Raw genomic sequence first — 20,456 nt, forward strand, 5'->3', positions numbered from 1 at the left:
GGCAGAGAATGTGTTCGCCGAATACCCCCCCCAAGTACAGTGCCCTGCACACAGTAAGCGCTCGCTAAACGCGACCGACTAAAACTCCACCCGAAGCCGCGGACTCCCGCCGCCCTACCCTGGCCCAAAACAATCCCACGCTTCCAGAAAGTGTCGAGTCTCCGCCCAGAGATGAGGATCCAGGAGGTTTGCGTAACGGCTTTATTTTCCGGTCCCGCCTGCCGCTTTACATTTTCCACTTTTTCGGCCGGCCGTTTCAACCGCTCTATCGGCCGGGGAGGCCTAGGTCGCTCTTCCAAATTCTCCGCTCTTGGTGTCCGCCCTACACCGCTGGACCAAGGGAAGCAGTTTGCCTTCTCTATGAAGCCTGCGAGTGTCTGTGGCTCCGCCGACAAACGCCCCATTGACAAATATTCTGGGAACCTGTGGGGATAAACAGAGGGAACGTTATCGGCGCTTTATCTCGGTGTAGCGTGTTAGAGGGATCCAAAACAGAACGTGCCCGTTTCAACTCCTTATTGTAATTAAGCGTTCATCTCGTACTCTCATCCGGTACGTTCAGCCCTGAGGAATCGGTGAAACAAAAAGAGGGACTTGCAACTGATCTCGTACCCACCCCGATGCTCAGTAAAGTGCCCGGCCCACAGTAAGTGCTTAACGAATACTGTATAAGAAAGGGAGTTTCACTAACGAGTTTCTTAGAGGTTCTGTGCGTGTGTCTTTTTTAACGGCTTACCATGCGACCGTGCTAGCGCTCTGTCCTAAGCGCCGAGGCAGGTACAAGCTAATGAGGTAGGACACGGTCCACGTCCCACCTGGGGCTCAGTCTTAATCCCCATTTTCCAGCTGAGGCGACTGGGGCGTCGAGAAGCCAAGTGACTTGCCCGAGGTCACCCGGCCCACAGGTCGCCGAATCTGTTCGTGACTCAACTGCGCTGCCCAAGCGCTCGGCACAGTGCTCTGCACACGGTAAGCGCTCGGTGAATACAGAAGCGAGTGAACGAAGCGGCCGAGCCGGGACCAGAACCAGGTCCTCTGACTCCCAGGCCGGGGGGGGGTCCGTCCACTCAGCCGCTATTTTGGAGCCAAACCCGGCGAAAGTACGCCAGAGACCACCGGCGCGAAGCCCCCGGCGGCGTCCGAGAGAAAAAAGCGGCCCGGGATCCCGCCGGCCCGGAATCCCGCCGCCTCGGACGACCGCGCCCGGCACCCAGGAAGGAGCGGTCAGAAGAGAAGGCGACAGGGAGCCCATCCTCCCCTCCGTTCTCCCCGCCGGGGCCACCTCGGCTCGTCCCTCCGGTTTTAAGAGACGAGGCCCCGGACCCGGGAACGTCTCTGAGCGTCTCTTCCCCGGACGCGCCACGCGCTCACCGTCCCGGCTCCCGTCATCCGGTGAAGAGCGTCCTGGAACTGACTCCCGTACTCGTGCGTGTCCAGTTCCACGGCGGTATAATTCACGTTCATGTCCCGGAAAAGCCTTTTGGCCATGTCGCAGTAAGAGCAGGATGTTTTCGAGAAGATGACCACGCAGTTGTCCGACACCGTCTCCTGTCACGACACGGAACTCTCTCGGCCATCTTTTCCTCCCGTCTCCCGCCCCGGCGCGGGGAAGCCCGCATCCGGGGCTACGGGCGGTAAAGGCGCTCGGAGAGTCCCGCTCCGTCCGTCTATCCGCGGTCTCCGCCGCCCGCCCGCTGGGGGCCGGGCGCCGTACCGACCGCCGGGGTGGATACGAGCTAACGAGGTTGGAAGAAGAGTCCCCGTCTCCCCCCCGGGGGCTCCAAGTCTCAATCGCCGAGGCCCGGCGAAGCGACGCGGCAGGCGAGTGGCGGGAGCTGGGATTGGAGCCCGGGACCTTCTGACCTCCGGGCCTGCGTTGTGGAGAGAGCGAAGGGAGATGGTCCCGGGGCTGCCTAGACCTGCTAGCCCGGAGGAGGAGGAGGATGAAGGGCACGAGAGGGTGAGCCAGCCTCTCCACCTCTCTCTCCGCGTCTGCCGCTAACGGCTCCTCCGCTCTGCGCGCTCCCATCTCCCCGGGCCCGCTCGGCCCCCCACGGGGCGAGATGCCCTTCCGCCCCGACCTCCCTCCCCGACGAGCACCGCTAAGACGAGAGGACCGTCTTGCAAAATCCAGCTATGAGCTGGGGTGGGGGGGGGGGGGGAAGGCCCTCTCCTTCTCCCACTTCGAGGGAGACGCTATCAACTGGGGGGAAAAAAGAGGAAAACGGATCGACGCGCACGTACGATCCCGCTCTGGTTCAATTGTATCTGCCGGGCGGACAGCGTGCGCGGACCACCGTGGCGAGCGCTCGGGGGGAGTCGAATAGACCAGACACACTGGCTGCCCACCAGGAGCTTCCGGTCCCTCCCAACGTCCCACACGCAAGGACCCTCTCTCAACCCCCGCGTGTGCACGCACACGTGTGTGTACACACACACACACACACACACACACCCCCCCCGCACCTGAATCTGGGTGGCGGCCGCAGCTTCTGCCTCGGTGGAGAGAGCCGACGTCCTGTTGCCCATCCTGCGGGGAGCCACACGGGACACGGTCATTCCTTGACTCATTCTTTCAATCGTATCTCTTGAGCGCTTCCTTACTATGTGCACAGCACTGGACCGAGCGCTTGGAATGGACAGTTCGGCAATAGACAGAGACCGTCCCTGCCCAAAGATGGGCTCACGGTCTAATGGGGGGGGAGAGAGACAGTGACAGCCTTCCTCCCTCCTGCCCCTCCTCCCTCCTCCTGCCCCCTCCTCCCCCCCTCGTCCTCATGCTCCCTCCTACTTCCTTCTGCCCCCACCTCCTCCCTCTCATGCCCCCTCCTCCTGTTTCCTCCTCCCCCCTCCTGCCCCCTCCTCCCCCCTCCTGTTCCCCCCTCCCCCCTCCTGCTTCCTCCTACTCCCTTCTCCTTCCTCCTGCTCCCTCCTCCTTCCCCCTCCTCCTGTTTCCTCCCGCTCCCTCCTACTCCCTTCTCCTTCCTCCTGCTCCCTCCTCCTTCCCCCTCCTCCTGTTTCCTCCCGCTCCCTCCTGCTCCCTTCTCCTTCCTTCTGCTCCCTCCTCCTTCCCCCTCCTCCTGTTTCCTCTTGCTCCCTCCTCCTGTTTCCTTCTGTTCCCTCCTGCTTCCCCCTCCTCCTGTTTCCTCCCGCTCCCTGCTGCTCCCTTCTCCTCCCTCCTGCTCCCTCCCGCCCCCTCCTCGTTCCTCCCGCTCCCTCCCCGTCCTGTGCCCCCTCGTCCTCCCCCGCGGCCGGCTCCGACCTGGCGGCCCGCAGCCAGGCGACGCTGGGCGTCCGGAGGGCGCAGGCCATGGCCCCGCCGGCCCATGGAGGCGAGGCGAGGCGGGGCGAGGCGGGGCGGGCGGAAGGAGCGCCGCCCGGGGACGAGGCGGGGGCGGGGCGGCGCCCCCTGCCGGCGGGAGGCCGCCACACCTCGGCGCCCCGGGCGGACGGAGGGAGGGAGGGAGGGAGGGAGGGAGAGACCCCGGGCCAGTCCCGGCCCCGTCCCGGCCCCGTCCCGGCCCTGTCCCGGCCCTGTCCCGGCCCCCGGGGGATCGGCTCCCCCCGCCGCCCCGCCTCGACAGATACCACGAGAAGGCAAAGAAGCGCAAGGATGCTCGTCGTGGTGGGAAGCGCCTCCTGGGCGCCGAGGCCCGGGCCGCGGTGCGGCTCGCCCGCTCGTCCCACGTGGGGCCCCCGACCCGCCTCCCCCTTTTGGCCCCCCCGAGAATGATAATCGTGTTGGTGGCCGTTAAGCGCTTACCACGCGCCGAGCACTGTTCTGAGCGCCGGGGGAGACGCGGGGGAGTCGGGTTGTCCCACGTGGGGCTCACCCACTTTGAATCCCCATTTGACAGATGAGGGAACTGAGGCCCAGAGAAGTCAAGCGACTTGCCCACAATAATGATGATCGAGGGGTCTGTTAAGCGCCTCCTGTGTGCCGAGCCCCGGCCTACGTGCCGGCTCATCGGGTCGTCCCACGTGGGGCCCACATCCCGCCTCCCCCTTTTTACAGATGGAGAATGATGATGATCCAGCTATCTGTTAAGCGCCTCCTGTGTGCCGAGCCCCGGCCTACGTGCCGGCTCATCGGGTCGTCCCACGTGGGGCCCAAAGCCCGCTTCCCCCTTTTTACAGATGGAGAATGATGATGATCCAGCTATCTGTTAAGCGCCTACTGTGTGCCGAGCCCCGGCCTACGTGCCGGCTCATCGGGTCGTTCCACGTGGGGCCCACAGCCCGCTTCCCCCTTTTTACAGATGGAGAATGATGATGATCCAGCTATCTGTTAAGCGCCTACTGTGTGCCGAGCCCCGGCCTACGTGCCGGCTCATCGGGTCGTCCCACGTGGGGCCCAAAGCCCGCTTCCCCCTTTTTACAGATGGAGAATGATGATGATCCAGCTATCTGTTAAGCGCCTACTGTGTGCCGAGCCCCGGCCTACGTGCCGGCTCATCGGGTCGTTCCACGTGGGGCCCACAGCCCGCTTCCCCCTTTTTACAGATGGAGAATGATGATGATCCAGCTATCTGTTAAGCGCCTACTGTGTGCCGAGCCCCGGCCTACGTGCCGGCTCATCGGGTCGTCCCACGTGGGGCCCACATCCCGCCTCCCCCTTTTTACAGATGGAGAATGATGATGATCCAGCTATCTGTTAAGCGCCTCCTGTGTGCCGAGCCCCGGCCTACGTGCCGGCTCATCGGGTCGTCCCACGTGGGGCCCGCGGCCTGCCTCCACATTCCTACAGATGGAGAATAACCATGATCCAGGCATCCGCTAAGCGCCTACTATGTGCCAAGCGTGCTTCTAATACCCGGGGGGGGGGGGAACGGGGATGCGAGGTGATCAGCTGGTCCCACGTGGGGTTCACAGTCTTCATCCCCCTTTTCCAGATGAGGTCGCTGAGGCCCAGAGCAGTGAAGCGACTCGCCCAACGTCACACGGCCGACGAGCGGCGGAGCCGGGATCGGAACCCACGACCTCAGACTCTCACATCCCGGATCTCTCCGTCGAGCCGTGCGGAACCAACTGAAGCCTAGAGAAAAATTAAAATGGTGGTATTTGTTAAGCGCTTACTATGTGCAAAGCGCTGAAGTGCCTTCCCCGTCAACCTCCGCTCCAAACAAAAACTCCTCACTCTAGGCTTCGAGGCTCTCCATCCCCTCACCCCTTCCTACCTCTCCTCCCTTCTCTCTTTCTACCGCCCACCCCTCACGCCCCGCTCCTCCGCCGCCCACCTCCTCGCCGTCCCTCGGTCTCGCCCGTCCCGCCGTCGACCCCCGGGCCGCGTCCTCCCGCGGTCCCGGAACGCCCTCCCTCCTCACCTCCGCCAAACTGATTCTCTTCCCCTCTTCAAAACCCTACTTAAAACTCACCTCCTCCGAGAGGCCTTCCCAGACTGAGCTCCCCTTCTCCCTCTACTCCCTCTACCACCCCCCCTTCACCTCTCCGCAGCTAAACCCTCTTCTCCCCCCATCTCCCTCTGCTCCTCCCCCTCTCCCTTCCCATCCCCTCAGCACCGTGCTCGTCCGCTCGACTGTATATATTTTCATCACCCTATTTATTTTGTTAATGAAATGTACATCGCCTCGACTCTATTTAGTCGCCATTGCTTTTACGAGATGTTCTTCCCCTCGACTCTATTTATCGCCATCGTTCTCGTCCGTCCGTCTCCCCCGATTAGACCGTGAGCCCGTCAAAGGGCAGGGACTGTCTCTGTCCGTTGCTGACTTGTTCATTCCTAGTGCTTAGTACAGTGCTCTGCACATAGTAAGCGCTCAGTAAATACTATTGAATGAATGAACACGGCAGACAAGTGGAGGAGCAGGAATTAGAACCCACGTCCTCTGACTCCCAGGCCCGGGCTCTTTCCATTAAGATCTCTCTCTCTCTCTCTATATATATATATATATATAAATATATATCTATATATAGATATATAGATATAGATATATATACACACACACCTGTCATCCTGACTACTAGATTTTAAACTCCCCGTGGTCAGGGATTGTGCATAACAACTCTATTCCTGGAATAGAGTACTCTGTAGAGAGTTTATACTAAATAGTATCAAAGGATTTATCCATTGATCACACCCTAGGTACAGTACTCTGTAGAGAGTTTATACTAAATAGTATCAAAGGATTTATCCATTGATCACACTGTGAGGGCTCAATCAATACAACTAAGTGAATGAATGATTAATTAATTAATTGAGGAACCCCGGAGGCCACTGCAGACATTTGGCCATATGCCTTGAGTTGCTTCCTGATAAATTAGGATCATTATAAATTAGGATCCCTATGAAGCGCTCTTCCCCATTCTATGTGATACGTGCATATATCCATATGTTATATGTGCAGGGCTGTAATTGTATTTATATTAATGCCCGTTTACTTGTTTTGCTGTGTGATATTATAATGGTGGTATTTGTTAAGCGCTTACTATGTGCAAAGCGCTGTTCTAAGCGCTGGGGGGACACAAGCCGATCGGGATGTCCCACGTGGGGCTCACAGTTTTAATCCCCATTTTACAGATGAGGTAACTGAGGCCGAGAGAAGTTAAGTGACGTGCCCAAAGTCACACAGCTGGCAAGCGCTGGAGCCGGGATTAGAAGCCATGACCTCTGACTCCCAAGCCCGGGCTCTTTCCACTGAGCCACGCTGCTTATTCTGTTTATTTATATCAATGCTATCAATACCTGTTTACGTGCTTTGACGTCTGTCTCTCCCGTTCTAGACTGGGAGCCCATTGCGGGCAGGGATCGTGCGTCTTTGTTGTTGAATTGTACTTTCCAAGCGCCTAGCGCAGTGCTCTGCACCCAGCAGCAGCAAGCGCTCAGTAAATACGATTGAACGAACGAAAGAGAGTTTAATACAACAATAAACTGACACATTCCCTGCCCACATGACCTCAAAGTCTGGGACCTGGGGGGGAAGACGGACATTAGAAGCAACATGGCTCAGTGGAAAGAGCACGGGCTTTGGAGTCAGAGGTCATGAGTTCAAATGCCAGCTCTGCCACTTGTCAGCTGTGTGACTGTGGGCGAGTCACTTAACTTCTCTGGGCCTCAGTGACCTCCTCTGGAAAATGGGGATTAAGACTGTGAGCCCCACGTGGGACAACCTGATTTCCCTGTGTCTACCCCAGCGCTTAGAACAGTGCTCTGCACATAGTCAGCGCTTAACAAATAGCAACATTATTATTATTATTCTCCAAACTACCACCGTGTAGGCCCTCCACATCTCTTATTAGTAATGATAATAATGATCATGGTATTTGTTAAGTGCTTACCGTGTGCCAAGCCCTCTTCAAAGTGCTGGGGGATCTCCCCCAGCAAAAGCAGGACAAGGAGCGAGGTTGTGCCACGAGGGGCTCACGGTCTTAATCGCCATTTTACAGAGGAGGGGACTGAGGCCCAGAGAAATGAAGTGACTCGCCCAAAGTCGCACAGCTGACAGGCGGCGGAGCCGGGATTAGAACTCCGGACCTGTGACTCCCAAGCCCGGGCTCTTTCCGTTAAGCCTTCTTGCCAAATCCAATGGCTCCTACTCCATTCTAATCCTCCTTGACCTCTCTGCTGCCTTGGACACTGTCGACCATCCCCTCCTCCTCCATACCTTATCTCACCTCGGCTTCACGGACTCCGTCCTCTCCCGGTTCTCCTCTCACCTCTCTGGCCGGTCATTCTCGGTCTCCTTCGCCGGAGCCTCCTCCCCCTCCCATCCTTTAACTGTTGGAGTTCCTCAAGGGTCAGTTCTTGGCCCTCTTCCGTTCTCCATTTACACTCACTCCCTCGGTGAACTCATCTGCTCTCACGGCTTTGACTACCATCTCTACGCAGATGACACGCAGGTCTACATCTCCGCCCCTGTCCTCTCCCCCTCCCTTCAGGCTCGCATCTCCTCCCGCCTCCAAGACGTCCCCACCTGGATGTCGGCCCGCCACCTAAAACTCAACATGAGCAAGACTGAGCTCCTCATCTTCCCTCCCAAGCCCGGTCCTCTCCCAGACTTCCCTATCACCGTGGATGGCGCGACCGTCCTTCCCGTCTCTCGGGCCCGCGATCTCGGTGTCATCCTTGACTCGTCCCTCTCGTTCACCCCACGCATCCTATCCGTTACCGAGACCTGCCGGTTTCACCTCTACAATATCGCCAAGATCCGCCCTTTTCTCTCCACCCAAATGGCTACCTTACTGCTACGGGCTCTCGTTATATCCCGGCTAGACTACTGTGTCGGCCTTCTCTCTGACCTCCCTTCCTCCTCTCTCGCCCCGCTCCGGTCTATTCTTCACTCCGCTGCCCGGCTCATCTTCCCGCAGAAACGATCTGGGAGTGTCACTCCCCTTCTTAAACAACTCCAGTGGTCGCCTATCGACCTCCGCTCCAAACAAAAACTCCTCACTCTAGGCTTCGAGGCTCTCCATCACCTCGCCCCTTCCTACCTCTCCTCCCTTCTCTCTTTCTACCGCCCACCCCGCACGCTCCGCTCCTCCGCCGCCCACCTCCTCACCGTCCCTCGGTCTCTCCCATCCCGCCGTCGACCCCCGGGCCACGTCCTCCCGCGGTCCCGGAACGCCCTCCCTCCTCACCTCCGCCAAATTGATTCTCTTCCCCTCTTCAAAACCCTACTTAAAACTCACCTCCTCCAGGAGGCCTTCCCAGACTGAGCTCCCTTCTCCCTCTACTCCCTCTACCGCCCCCCCTTCACCTCTCTGCAGCTAAATCCTCTTTTCCCCCTTTCCCTCTGCTCCTCCCCCTCTCCCTTCCCCTCCCCACAGCACTGTACTCGTCCGCTCAACTGTATATATTTCCATTACCCTATTTATTTTGTTAATGAATTGTACATCGCCTCGATTCTATTTAGTCGCCATCGGTTTTTACGAGATGTTCTTCCCCTCGACTCTATTTATTGCCATTGTTCTCGTCTGTCCGTCTCCCCCGATTAGACTGTAAGCCCGTCAAACGACAGGGACTGTCTCTATCTGTTGCCGACCTGTTCATCCCAAGCGCTTAGTACAGTGCTCTGCACATAGTAAGCGCTCAATAAATACTATAGAATGAATGAATGAATGAATGAATGAATGAATGAAAATCCGCGCTGCTGCTTCTCCAGAAGTGCTTGTTACATTTATGTACGTCGCAGGTCAACCCGGTGTGGGCCGGGATTGTCTCTCTTGCGGAATTGTATTTACCAAGCGCTTAGTACAGGGCTCTGCACACAGGAGGTGCTCAATAAAAACGATTGAATGACTGAATGAAATTGCTCAGTTTAGTCATTTAAGCACTGACCCTTATTTCCACCCCCCCTCCCTCCTACCTGAAAGGTAAGTTGTGTCAATCTTCCCTTTCAGATTGTGAGCTCCCTGCGGAGAGGGGTCATTCTTTTCCTCTGTCGGACTCGCCCAAGGATTTAGTTCAGTTTTCTGAACACACTAGGTGCCCAATAAATAGAAATAATGCTGACTGGTTCAACAGTGTCCACAGTGCATTCTGACTTGTTTCTGAAGTCAGATTCCCAGAGTTTTATTACCCTATTTATTTGTTAATGAGGTGTCCATCCCCTTGATTCTATTTATACTGATTGTGTTGTCTTGTTTTTGTCCGTCTGTCTCCCCCGATTAGACTGCGAGCCCGTCATTGCGCAGGGATCGTCTCTATCTGTTGCCGAATTGTATATTCCAAGCGCTTAGTACAGTGCTCCGCACATAGTAAGCACTCAATAAATACTATTGAACGAGTTGTTAAACTCTAGAGGGTGAGGTCGTCGTGGGCAGGAGCATGCCTAAAAAATAAAATAAAATAAACGTGGGTATTTGTTAAGCACTTATTATGTGCAAAGCACTGTTCTAAGCGCTGGGGGATACGAGGTGATCAGGTTGTCCCACGAGGGGCTCACAGTTTTAATCCCCATTTTACAGTTGAGGTAACTGAGTCACAGAGAAGTCAAGTGACCTGCCCCAAGTCACACAGCTGGCAAGCGTCAGAGCCGGGTTTAGAACCCACGGCCTCTGACTCCCAAGCCCGGGCTCTTGCCCCCGAGCCAAGCTGCTTCTCTTATTGCTTGCCGACTCTGTTGTATAATGATGATATTCGTTAAGCGCTTACTATGTGCCCGGCACTGTACTAAGTTATACCGTACACGCCCAAGCACTTAGTACAGTGCCCTGCACAGAGCGCTCAGTAAATCCGATCCATCGACTGACTTGTCTCCCCCTTTCTAGACTGTGAGCCCGTGGTGGGCAGAGATTGTCTCCTTTTGTTGCTGAATTGTACTTCCCGAGTGCTTAGTGGAGTGCTCTGCACACAATAAGCGCTCAGTAAATACGATGAAATGAATGAGTGAATGAATGAATCGTCATCGGTGAAGCAGAAGTAGAGAAGCAGCGTGGCTCAGGGGAAAGGGCCCGGGTTTGGGAGTCAGAGGACATGAGCTACTTGCCTGCCGTGTGACCTTGGAAAAGTCACTCTACCTCTCGATCGATGCCCATTTCCTCAGCTGCGAAATGGGGATTCGATGCCGGTTCTCCCTCCCGCTCACACTGGGAGCCTCATGTGGGGCGGGGTTGTGTCCTCCGTCATTAACTTGGGTCTCCCCAGATTTTAGAACAGTGCTTGACACTTGGTAAGTGCTTAGCAGATGCCAATTAAAAAAATAAAAACACAAATAACCCAAGTGTTATTTTGCTTCCCCTGTCGGATCTTCCTCCCTGTCTTCTGTGAACTTGAATCTGGGACCTTTGGACATTTGACTCTCGCTCCACCCGCAAAGCCACAGCACGAGAAGCGGTGTGGCCAAGTGGTAAGAGCCCGGGTTTGGGAGTCAGAGGTCGTGGGTTCTAATCCCCGCTCTGCCACTTTGTCGGCTGGGTGACCTTGGGCAAATCACTTCTCTGGGCCTCAGTTACCTCATCTGGAAAACGGGGATGAAGACTGTGAGCCCCGTGTGGGAGTACCTGATGACCTGGTATCTACTCCAGCGCTTAGAACAGTGCTTGGCACAGAGTAAGCGCTTAGCAAAAGCCATCATTATTACTTAGGTACATATCTTTAAATAATTTATATATATTACAAATGACCTATTTATTCATATCAATGCCTGTCTCCCCCTCCAGGCTGTAAACTCACTATGGGCAGGGAACTTGTCTGCTAATTCTGCTGTATCAAACTCTCCTAAGCGCTCAGTACAGAACTCTGTACGTAGTAGGTGCTCACTAAATACCACTGATGGACTGTTGGGTGTGTGCCTTCCCAAACTAAGCCTTCTCTCTCCCATCTTCATCACCCTTGCCCTTTGATTTGCTCCCTCTGCTCACCCCTCCCTCAGCCCCACAGCACTTCTGTAATTTATTTCTTTATAGTAATTTTGGCTCCTCCCCAGACTGTAAACTCACTGTCGGCAGGGAATGTGTCTTCCAACTCTGTTGTAGTGTATTCTCCCAAACGCTTAGTACAGTGTCCTGCACGCAGAAAGCACTCAATAGATATAATTGATCTATTGAGAGTGGGAGGGTGGGAGCAAGAGCTGAGAGAGAAAAGAGTGAGGCACAGTGAGTTTAGGTATAGTTTATCAATCAATGCAAGAGACACAGCTCTGAACAGGAGAGAATTAACTGCAAAAAACCCCACAAACTACTTAAAGACAGGGGAAAAAAAGGTAATCTAATCAGATAAGAGGGGAGGGGAGTTTCCTGCCTAGCGTTTGCAGAATTTCAGCTCTAGAAATCCAATTAAGAAGTGTAAACTTCAACAGCCCCACATTCCCTCTAGTGCCTAATATGTAGTAGGCAAATGAAAGTTTTCTCTGATTTTCTTCTCCTTGTTTTTTTCCCTCTATTTCTCTTTCTGTCTATTGTTCTTAATAATTTTATCTCACCTTGCTGGATTTTTACTCATCAGGAGCTGATTATTTGAAAAAGGACCCAATTAATTTGTCCTGCCAAATGGAAAAGGGCAGATGGTGACTTGAAAAATCAAGGAAGTGCAAGCAAGGGAGCAAGGATCTGTGCAGTCTTATCGCCGAGTCGAGAGATGAAAATTCATGAAAAATAATAAGCAAACACCATTCTTCATTAGTGGCGTCTGTCCGTGTCATAAATCACATAATCGATCGATCAGTCAATCAGTGGTATTTTTTGAGGACTTCATTGAGAGCACTGTACTAAGAAGGATGTGGGCAAGTGCACTAGAGTAGGAAGAAACTCGTGGCCTAATAGAAAGAGAACCGGTCTTGGGAGTCAATATGTCGTGGGTTCTAATCCCCACTTTGTCAGTTGTCTGCTGGGTGTGACCTTGGCCAAATCACTTCACTTCTCTGTGCCTCAATTCCCTCATCTGTAAAGTGGGGATAAAGAGTGTGAGCCCCAAGTGGGACAACCTGATGACCTTGTATCTACCCCAGTGTTTAGAACGGTGCTTGGCACATAAGCGCTTAATAAATGCCCTTATTATTATTATTATTGTTTTTATTATTATCCCTCTTTCCCTGCCCTCAAGCCGTTTACAGTCTAGTGGGGGAGATAAATTACAGGTAGGGGCAGTAAGCGAGTATAACGATCTCTTCCTAAATGCTGTAGGGGTGGGGTTGGGGTGAGTACCTAAGTGCACCGCGGGTAAAACCTCAAGGATCTGGGTTCTGATCCCAGCTCTGCCACTTGTCTGCTGTGTGATCTTAGGCAAGTCACTTCACTTCTCTGGGCCTCAGTCACCTCACCTATAAAATGGGGATTAAGACCGAGAGCCCCACGTGGGACAGGGACTGTGCCCAACCCCATTAGCTTCCCTCTTGTGCAGCACTTTGTTCATTCGATCGTATTTACTGAGCCCTTGCTGTGTGCAGAGCACTGTACTAAGCGCTTGGGAAAGTACAATACGGGAATAAAGAGAGACAATCCCTGCCCACAATGAGCTCCTGGTTCCTGGCCTCTAGGGAGGGCTTAACAAATACTATAAAAAAAGGGCGTAGGTCTGGAAGTTGGGAAACCAATAGGGTGGGGAGAGATTAGTCAAGGAAGGCTTTCTGGAGGAGATGTGATTTTTTAGGAGGACTCTGACTCTGAAGATCCGGAGAGTGGTGCTCTGTGGCTGTGAAGGAAGAGATTGTTCCAGGTAGGAGGGAGGGTGTCAGCAAGCAGTTGACGGTGCGCTAGATGAGAGCGAAGCACAGTCGATAGGTTAAATATATTTTAGCATATGCTAACGTCTAATTTAATCCTTGTAACGAAAAGAGTATACATCGAACCCTGTGGGATGATCCACTGAGGATATTTCTGTAGTGCTGAATTTAAGGAACAACTTGCGTCAGTGAAAAAGCCTGTTGATTGGCTTCTAGTCTTCACCGGGAATCATCCGAGTCTTTGATTCGGTGGCGTCCGCGGCACAGATGTGGTCCAACAGGTTATCTGTTTCTTACTCTGCCAATTAAATGACCACAGACGTTTTCTTCACCTTGATTTTGCCTGTGAAATTTCTGGGCCCTGAAAAAAAAAAAGTACAACGACCTAGTGCAGAAACCACCGCTTCTATATAAAGTATTCCTATAGTATGTTGATGTGGCAATCTTGAAAAGCTGTGGGCAAATTAAATCAGACCACCTGAAAAGGAGGTGGGAATGGGATGAACTAGAGTAAAGTGCATGATTTTAATTCCCTCCCATCCTTTGGGGAGCATTTCCCATTTCAAAATCAAATAAGGTGTTCAGCCGGGAATGGTGTATTCGTTGGACACCCGGGAACTGTAATATCTCAACCTCCTCCCTAAGCTAAAAGCTGTTGCTTAACCCTGCCCATACCTGTAATTTAGGCACTTCCCCAACCCTATTTCTCCTCTCTCCCAGGGACTGGGGTGCTTGATGTCTCCGAAATGATGCTTAATTCTGTTGGCGCTTTTTGGGGGGGGGGGGGGGAGGGTGGGAAAGGGGATAGATCCAAGTGCGATGCAGAAGGGAGAGAGGATAAGGAGAGGTGGGGGATGATTTTTCTGGCCCCAAGTTCTTCGCGTGGACATTGCTCCCACACCAATGGTTAAAAGCAGCCTGGCCTCGTGGAGAGAGCACGGGCCTGGGAGTCAGAAGGACCTGGGTTCTAATCCCGGCTCCGCCACTCGTCTGCTGTGTGACCGTGGGCCAGTCACTGTACTTCTCCGGGCCTCGGTTCCCTCATCTGTAAAATGGGGATTCAGACGGCGAGCCCTATTTGGGACAGGGAGCTTGCAGCTCTGATGCAACCTGATGAGCTTGTATCTATCCCAGCGCTTAGTAGGATGCCCGGCACATAGTGAGCGCTTAACGAATACCATTAAAAAAAACTGTGTTGGAGAGGGGGGAGGCAAAAGAGTAAAAAAAAACAGATCGCTGAGAGCTCTGAATCGTTTCTCCCAGGGAGGGTTTGGTTTAAAACACAATGTTCTCGAGTTCCTAGAAGAAACTCTGAATTTCCCATGGACCCGAAGAAAAATAGTAACTTGTGATCCAGTGAAAAAGAGATAAACACATGCAGATGGGAATTTCTCCTGGAGCAGCTGTCTCATTTCCCCAACTGAAAATCCAGTGTGAGAATGAGTACATCACAACATGAATTCTGCTTTAAATGTTGACAGTAAACATATAATTCGATGGTTTGCTTGCCATTTTCTCCTCATTTTTTCTTCGTTTGCTTGTCTCTCGGAGTAACGTTTTGTTTTTAATAGTATCCGTTAAGCGTTTACTCTGTGCCGGACGTTGTTCAGATATTTCAGTCTTCCCTCCTCTTCTCACGCATCCTGTCCAATAATCAATCAGTGGTAATAATAATAATAATAATGTTGGTATTTGTTAAGCGCTTACTATGTGCCGAGCACTAATGCTTACTGTGCTGAGAGTCCTGAACTGAGAACTTGGGAGAGTCCATTAAAGTTAGTATTCATTCAATCGTATTTATTGAGCGCTTACTCTGTGCAGAGCACTGTACTAAGCGCTTGGAAAATGTAATACGGTAATAAAGAGAGACAATCCCCGCCCACACCGGGCTTACAATCTAGGGGGGAGGGGCGAGGAGCGATAATAATAATAATGATAATAATATTGGCATTTGTTAAGCTCTTACTCTATGCCAGGCTCAGTCCTAAGCACTGGGGTAGAGACAAGCCACTAGGAGCTCACAGTCTAAGTGGGAAGGAGTAGGATTTAATTCCCCGTTTGGCAAATGAGGAAACTGAGGCACCGAGAAATTAAACTACTTGTCCACGGTCACCGAGCAGACCAGTGTTAGAGCCGGAATTAGAACCCCCTCTTTCCCTCTGCTCCACCTTCCCCTCCCCTCAGCACTGTGCTCCTTTGTATATATCATTTATTACCCTATTTATTTTGTTCGTGAGGTGTTTATCTCCTTGATTCTATTTATCTTGATGATGTTGTCTTGTTTTGTTTTGTTCTATTTTGCTCTGCCGTCCGTCTCCCCCGTTTAGACTGTGAGCCTGTCATCGGGCAGGGATGGTCTCTATCTGTTGCCGAATGGTACGTTCCCAAGCGCTTAGTACAGTGCTCTGCACATAGTAAGTGCTCAATAAATACTATTGAATGAATGGATGCAAGAACCCAGATCCTCCGACTCCCAGACCCGAGTTCTACCTACTAGGCCACGCTGCTTCCCTCTTGACAGAAAAAAACTGCCTCCACCCCCATGTTCAGCTCACTTCTTTCATTAATACCGGAGAAGCAGCGTGTCTCAGTGGAAAGAGCATGGGCTTTGGAGTCAGGGCTCATGAATTCGAATCCCAGCTCTGCCACTTGTCGGCTGTGTGACTGTGGGCAAGTCACTTAACTTCTCTGTGCCTCGGTTCCCTCATCTGTAAAATGGGGATTGAGACTGTGAGCCCCACGTGGGACAACCTGATTCCCCTATGTCTACCCCAGTGCTTAGAACAGTGCTTGGCACATAGTAAGCGCTTAACAAATACCAACATTATTATTATTATTATTATTTAATCCATATTTGAGATCTCCAACCCCACATAGTATTACTCATATATCAAGCGGAGATGGTTACAAATATTGGTAATAATAATACAAAGGGCCTGGACTCACATTCTAGGCAGGATTTCTTAAGGACACATAGGATTACTCATATCAGGTGGAGATGGTTACAAATATTGGTAATAATAATACAAAGAGCCTGGACTCACATTCTAGCAGGATTTCTTAAGGACACATAGGATTACTCATATCAAGCGGAGATGGTTACAAATATTGGTAATAATAATACAAAGAGCCTGGACTCACATTCTAGCAGGATTTCTTAAGGACACATAGTACTACTCATATCAAGCGGAGATGGTTACAAATATTGGTAATAATAATATGAAGGGCCTGGACTCACATTCTAGGCAGGATTTCTTTAGGACACATAGTATTACTCATATCAAGCGGAGATGGTTACAAATATTGGTAATAATAATACAAAGGGCCTGGACTCACATTCTAGGCAGGATTTCTTAAGGACACATAGGATTACTCATATCAAGTGGAGATGGTTACAAATATTGGTAATAATGATACAAAGAGCCCGAACTCACATTCTAGGCAGGATTTCTTAAGGACACCAAAGGAATCCAGGATCTGGGGTTAGAAGACGATTCAGATGCGCCAGCACACTCTTCCAACTCCACAGCTTCAGCGGATCATTGATCATTTGGGAGTTCTTGGAAGTGCTTAAAGAACACATCCCCAAGAAGACATTAATTAATTCATTCATTCGTTCAATCAGTTGTATTTTTTGAGTGTTTACTGTATGCCGAGCACTGTACTGAGTGCTTGGGAGAGTCATTCATTCATTCAATAGTATTTATCGAGCGCTTTTATGTGCAGAGCACTGTACTAAGTGCTTGGAATGTACAATTGGGCAACAGATAGAGACCATCCCTGCCCAATGACGGGCTTACAGTCTAAATGGGGGAGACAGACGGACAAAAACAAGACAACCTAATCACGATAGAGTCCAGGACAACAGAGTTAGCAGCAAGTTCCCCACCCGTAGCGAGCTTAGAGTGTAGAAGGGGAGATGACTATGCATCTCCTCACGGCGTCCACAGAGGGTTATGGGTTCTTCAGTTCAATAAATTGTATTTATTGAGTGCTTACTGTGTGCAGAGCACTGAACTAAGAGCTTGGGAGAGTACGATATAACAGTCAACAGATAACGTTCCCTGCTTACCGTCTTAGAGGGGGGAGACAGACACTAATATCAATCAATAAATGACAGATCTGTACATAAGTTTGTGGGGATTGGAGGGGGATGAACCCCGCACGCTCCGCTCCTCCGCCGCCCACCTCCTCACCGTCCCCCGTTCTCGCCTATCCCGCCGTCGACCCCCGGGCCACGTCCTCCCGCGGTCCCGGAACGCCCTCCCTCCTCACCTCCGCCAAGCTCGTTCTCTTCCCCTCTTCCAAACCCTACTTAAAGCTCACCTCCTCCAAGAGGCCTTCCCAGACTGAGCTCCCCTTTTCCCTCTGCTCCCTCTACCCCCCGTTCACCTCTCCGCAGCTAAACCCTCTTCTCCCCCCTTTCTCTCTGTTCCTCCCCCTCTCCCGTCCCATCCCCTCGGCACCGTACTCGTCCGCTCAACTGCATATATCTTCGTCACCCTATTTATTTTGTTAATGAGATGTACATCACCCCGATTCTATTTATTTGCTATTGCTTTAATGAGATGTTCTTCCCCTCGATTCTATGCATCGCCATCGTTCTCGTCCATCCGTCTCCCCCGTTTAGACCGTGAGCCCGTCAAAGGGCAGGGACTGTCTCTATCTGTTGCCGATGTGTCCATTCCAAGCGCTTAGTCCAGTGCTCTGCACATAGTAAGCGCTCAATAAATAAATATTGAATGAATGAATGAATGAACTATCGAATGAAGTCAGGGAGACGCAGAAGGGAGCGGAAGGACAGGAAAGGAGGGCTTCGTCGGGGGAGGCCTCAAGGAGGAGATGGGCCTGCAATAAGGCTTTGAACGCGGGGGAGAGTCGTCATCTGTGGCATAGGAGTAGGGAGGGGGTTTTTGAGCGCTTACTGTGTAGCAGAGCACACTACTAAGCGCTTGGGAGAATGCAATGCGATGGGGTTAGCAGCAGCCGCGTTCCCTGCCCACAGTGAGCTTAGGGTCATGGCAACGGCAAAGTAGAAAATTAAGCCAAATACACGGACTCTGTCCAACCTGATTATATTACATCTTACAACAGTGCTGGGCACATAGTAAGCACTTAACAAATACCATTAAAAAATAAAAAAAGTGCGGTGCAAGTGGGTTCCCGAGGGAAGGGCTGCGCTCACTGTCAGTTAAATACCAGCGCAATAGCCAAAAACAAAGTGACTAGAATAGTTCAAGGTTAAATCTTGAATGGAAACAAACTCTACAAGGCTTTTTTTTTTTTTTTTATGTTCCACAATATCCTTGAATTTCACCCGCTGTGCTCCCAGGCCTATTATTATTTTGGTTCTTTTGGAACTCTCTCTCCCTCCTTTTCTATTGAAACAATCGTTAACGCCACACGATTGCTAGACGATGCAGGGGTTTGCGGGAATTGTGTTGTCGGAGAAATGTCTGCTACATTTTAAAGCAGGAAACTAGCCGGGGAATCAGTGGGAGTGCTTGACAATCCAGAAGTCAAGGGTATATTGGGGGATTAACGGAGATAGGTGAGAGGCTCAGAGAATTCTCAAGTTTCGTCTCTTCTGAAAAATACAATACGACAAAGTTGGAAGACTTGTTCCCTGCCCACAAAATTCTGGTCTACTGGGGGGGGGGGGAGACAGGTATATTTACATATCAATTATAAATACATAAGGTATCTAATTATAATATTATAATCATATTAATATTATCGTTATAATTATATATCTAGATACTATATATACATTATAAATACATGAATTTATTTATACCCAAGTGCTGACGGAGGGAGGGGGTGAATAAAGGGTGCAGATTCAAGCGCAAGGCGACACCGAAGGGAGTGGGAGGAGAGGAGATGGAGGCTCAGTCTGGGAAGGCCTCCTAGAGGAGACGTCCCTTCAATAAGGCTTTGAAGGTGGGCCGAGTGATTGGTCTGTCGGATAAGAAAGAAGGAGGAGGTTCCAGGCCAGAGGCAGGATAATAATCATCATCATAATAATAATAATAATACTGTTGGTATGTGTTAAGCACTTACTATGTGCAGAGCACCGTTCTAAGAGCTGGGGTAGATACAGGGTGATCAGGTCGTCTCACGTGAGGCTCACAGTCTTCATCCCCATTTTCCAGATGAGGTCACTGAGGCCCAGAGAAGTGAAGTGACTTGGCCCACAGTCACAGAGCTGAGAAGCGGCGGAGCCGGGATTCGAACCCATGACCTCTGACCCCCAAGCCCATGCTCTTTCCACTGAGCCACGCTGCTTCTCTAACGAGGGTATTTGTTAAGCGCTTACGATGTACCAAGCGCTGGGGTAGATACAAGGTTATCGGGTTGTCCCACGTGGGGCTCACGGTCTTAGTCCGCATTTTCCAGATGAGGTGACTGAGGCCCAGCGAAGTGAAGTGACTTGCCCAAAGTCACACAGATGACACGTGGTAGAGCTGGGATTCGAACCCACGACCGGCGACTCCCAAGCCACAGCGCTCCCAACGTGCTAAGTACTGTTCCAGGCACCGAGGGCGGGGTGTGAGATACAAGGCAATCAGGTTGTGCCCCGTGGGGCTCACCGTCTTCATCCCCATTTTCCAGATGAGGTCACTGAGGCCCAGAGAAGTGAAGTAATACTAATAACGTTGGTATTAAGCGCTTCCTCTGTGCAGAGCACTGTTCTAAGCGCTGGGGGAGATCCAGGCTCATCGGGTCGTCCCACGTGGGGCTCACAGTTAATCCCCATTTTCCAGACGAGGTCACTGAGGCCCAGTTTAGTAACGATAATAACGTTGCTATTTGTTAAGCGCTTCCTCTGTGCAGAGCGCTGTTCTGAGCGCTGGGGGAGATCCCGGGTCATCGGGTCGTCCCACGTGGGGCTCACAGTTAATCCCCACTTTCCAGACGAGGTCACTGAGGCCCAGGGAAGTGACTCGCCCGCGGTCACCCAGCTGACCAGGGGCGGAGCCGGGATTCGAACCCATGACCTCTGACTCCCAAGCCCGGGCTCAGTCCACGGAGGCACGCTGCTTCTAGACTCTGAGCCCGTGGTTGGGCCGGGCCGGGCCGGGCCGGTCCCTCTCTGCCGTCCAAACAGTCCGTCCCCGGCGCTGAGTCCAGTGCTCCGCACCTGGCGAGCGCTCAATCCCTACGGTTGAACGCGTGAGCCAGTGAGCGAGCGCCGCTGGGGGGCGCCCGAAGCGGCGGCCGAGCCGAGCCGAGCCGAGCCGAGCCGAGCCGAGCCGAGCCGAGCCGAGCGGGCGGGGCTCAGGGAAGGGGGCGGGGCCCGGGGGCGGCGCCGGCGCAAACGGGGGCGCGGTGGGCAGG

General features: G+C 52.4%; 1 protein-coding gene and 1 long non-coding RNA gene across 2 annotated transcripts; both read right to left on the minus strand.

Annotated features, from left to right (window-relative positions):
• Positions 1-186: 186 nt before the first annotated feature.
• Positions 187-3,358, minus strand: GLRX2 (glutaredoxin 2). Its single transcript, XM_029080261.2, has 4 exons — positions 3,263-3,358; positions 2,467-2,530; positions 1,372-1,548; positions 187-423 (listed from the first exon to the last, which is right to left on the minus strand). The coding sequence occupies exons 1-4, from the start codon at positions 3,310-3,312 to the stop codon at positions 283-285; spliced, it is 432 nt and encodes a 143-aa protein (XP_028936094.1). The 5' UTR covers positions 3,313-3,358; the 3' UTR covers positions 187-282.
• Positions 3,359-14,280: 10,922 nt separating this feature from the next.
• On the minus strand, positions 14,281-19,214 carry LOC114817392. The gene is made up of 3 exons (XR_005660919.1): positions 19,179-19,214; positions 16,553-16,687; positions 14,281-14,761 (listed from the first exon to the last, which is right to left on the minus strand). It is a non-coding gene; the product is annotated as an uncharacterized LOC114817392 (long non-coding RNA).
• Positions 19,215-20,456: the final 1,242 nt, after the last annotated feature.

Source organism: Ornithorhynchus anatinus, chromosome 16 (genome assembly GCF_004115215.2).
Source record: "Ornithorhynchus anatinus isolate Pmale09 chromosome 16, mOrnAna1.pri.v4, whole genome shotgun sequence".
Taxonomy (NCBI): Eukaryota; Metazoa; Chordata; class Mammalia; order Monotremata; family Ornithorhynchidae; genus Ornithorhynchus; species Ornithorhynchus anatinus.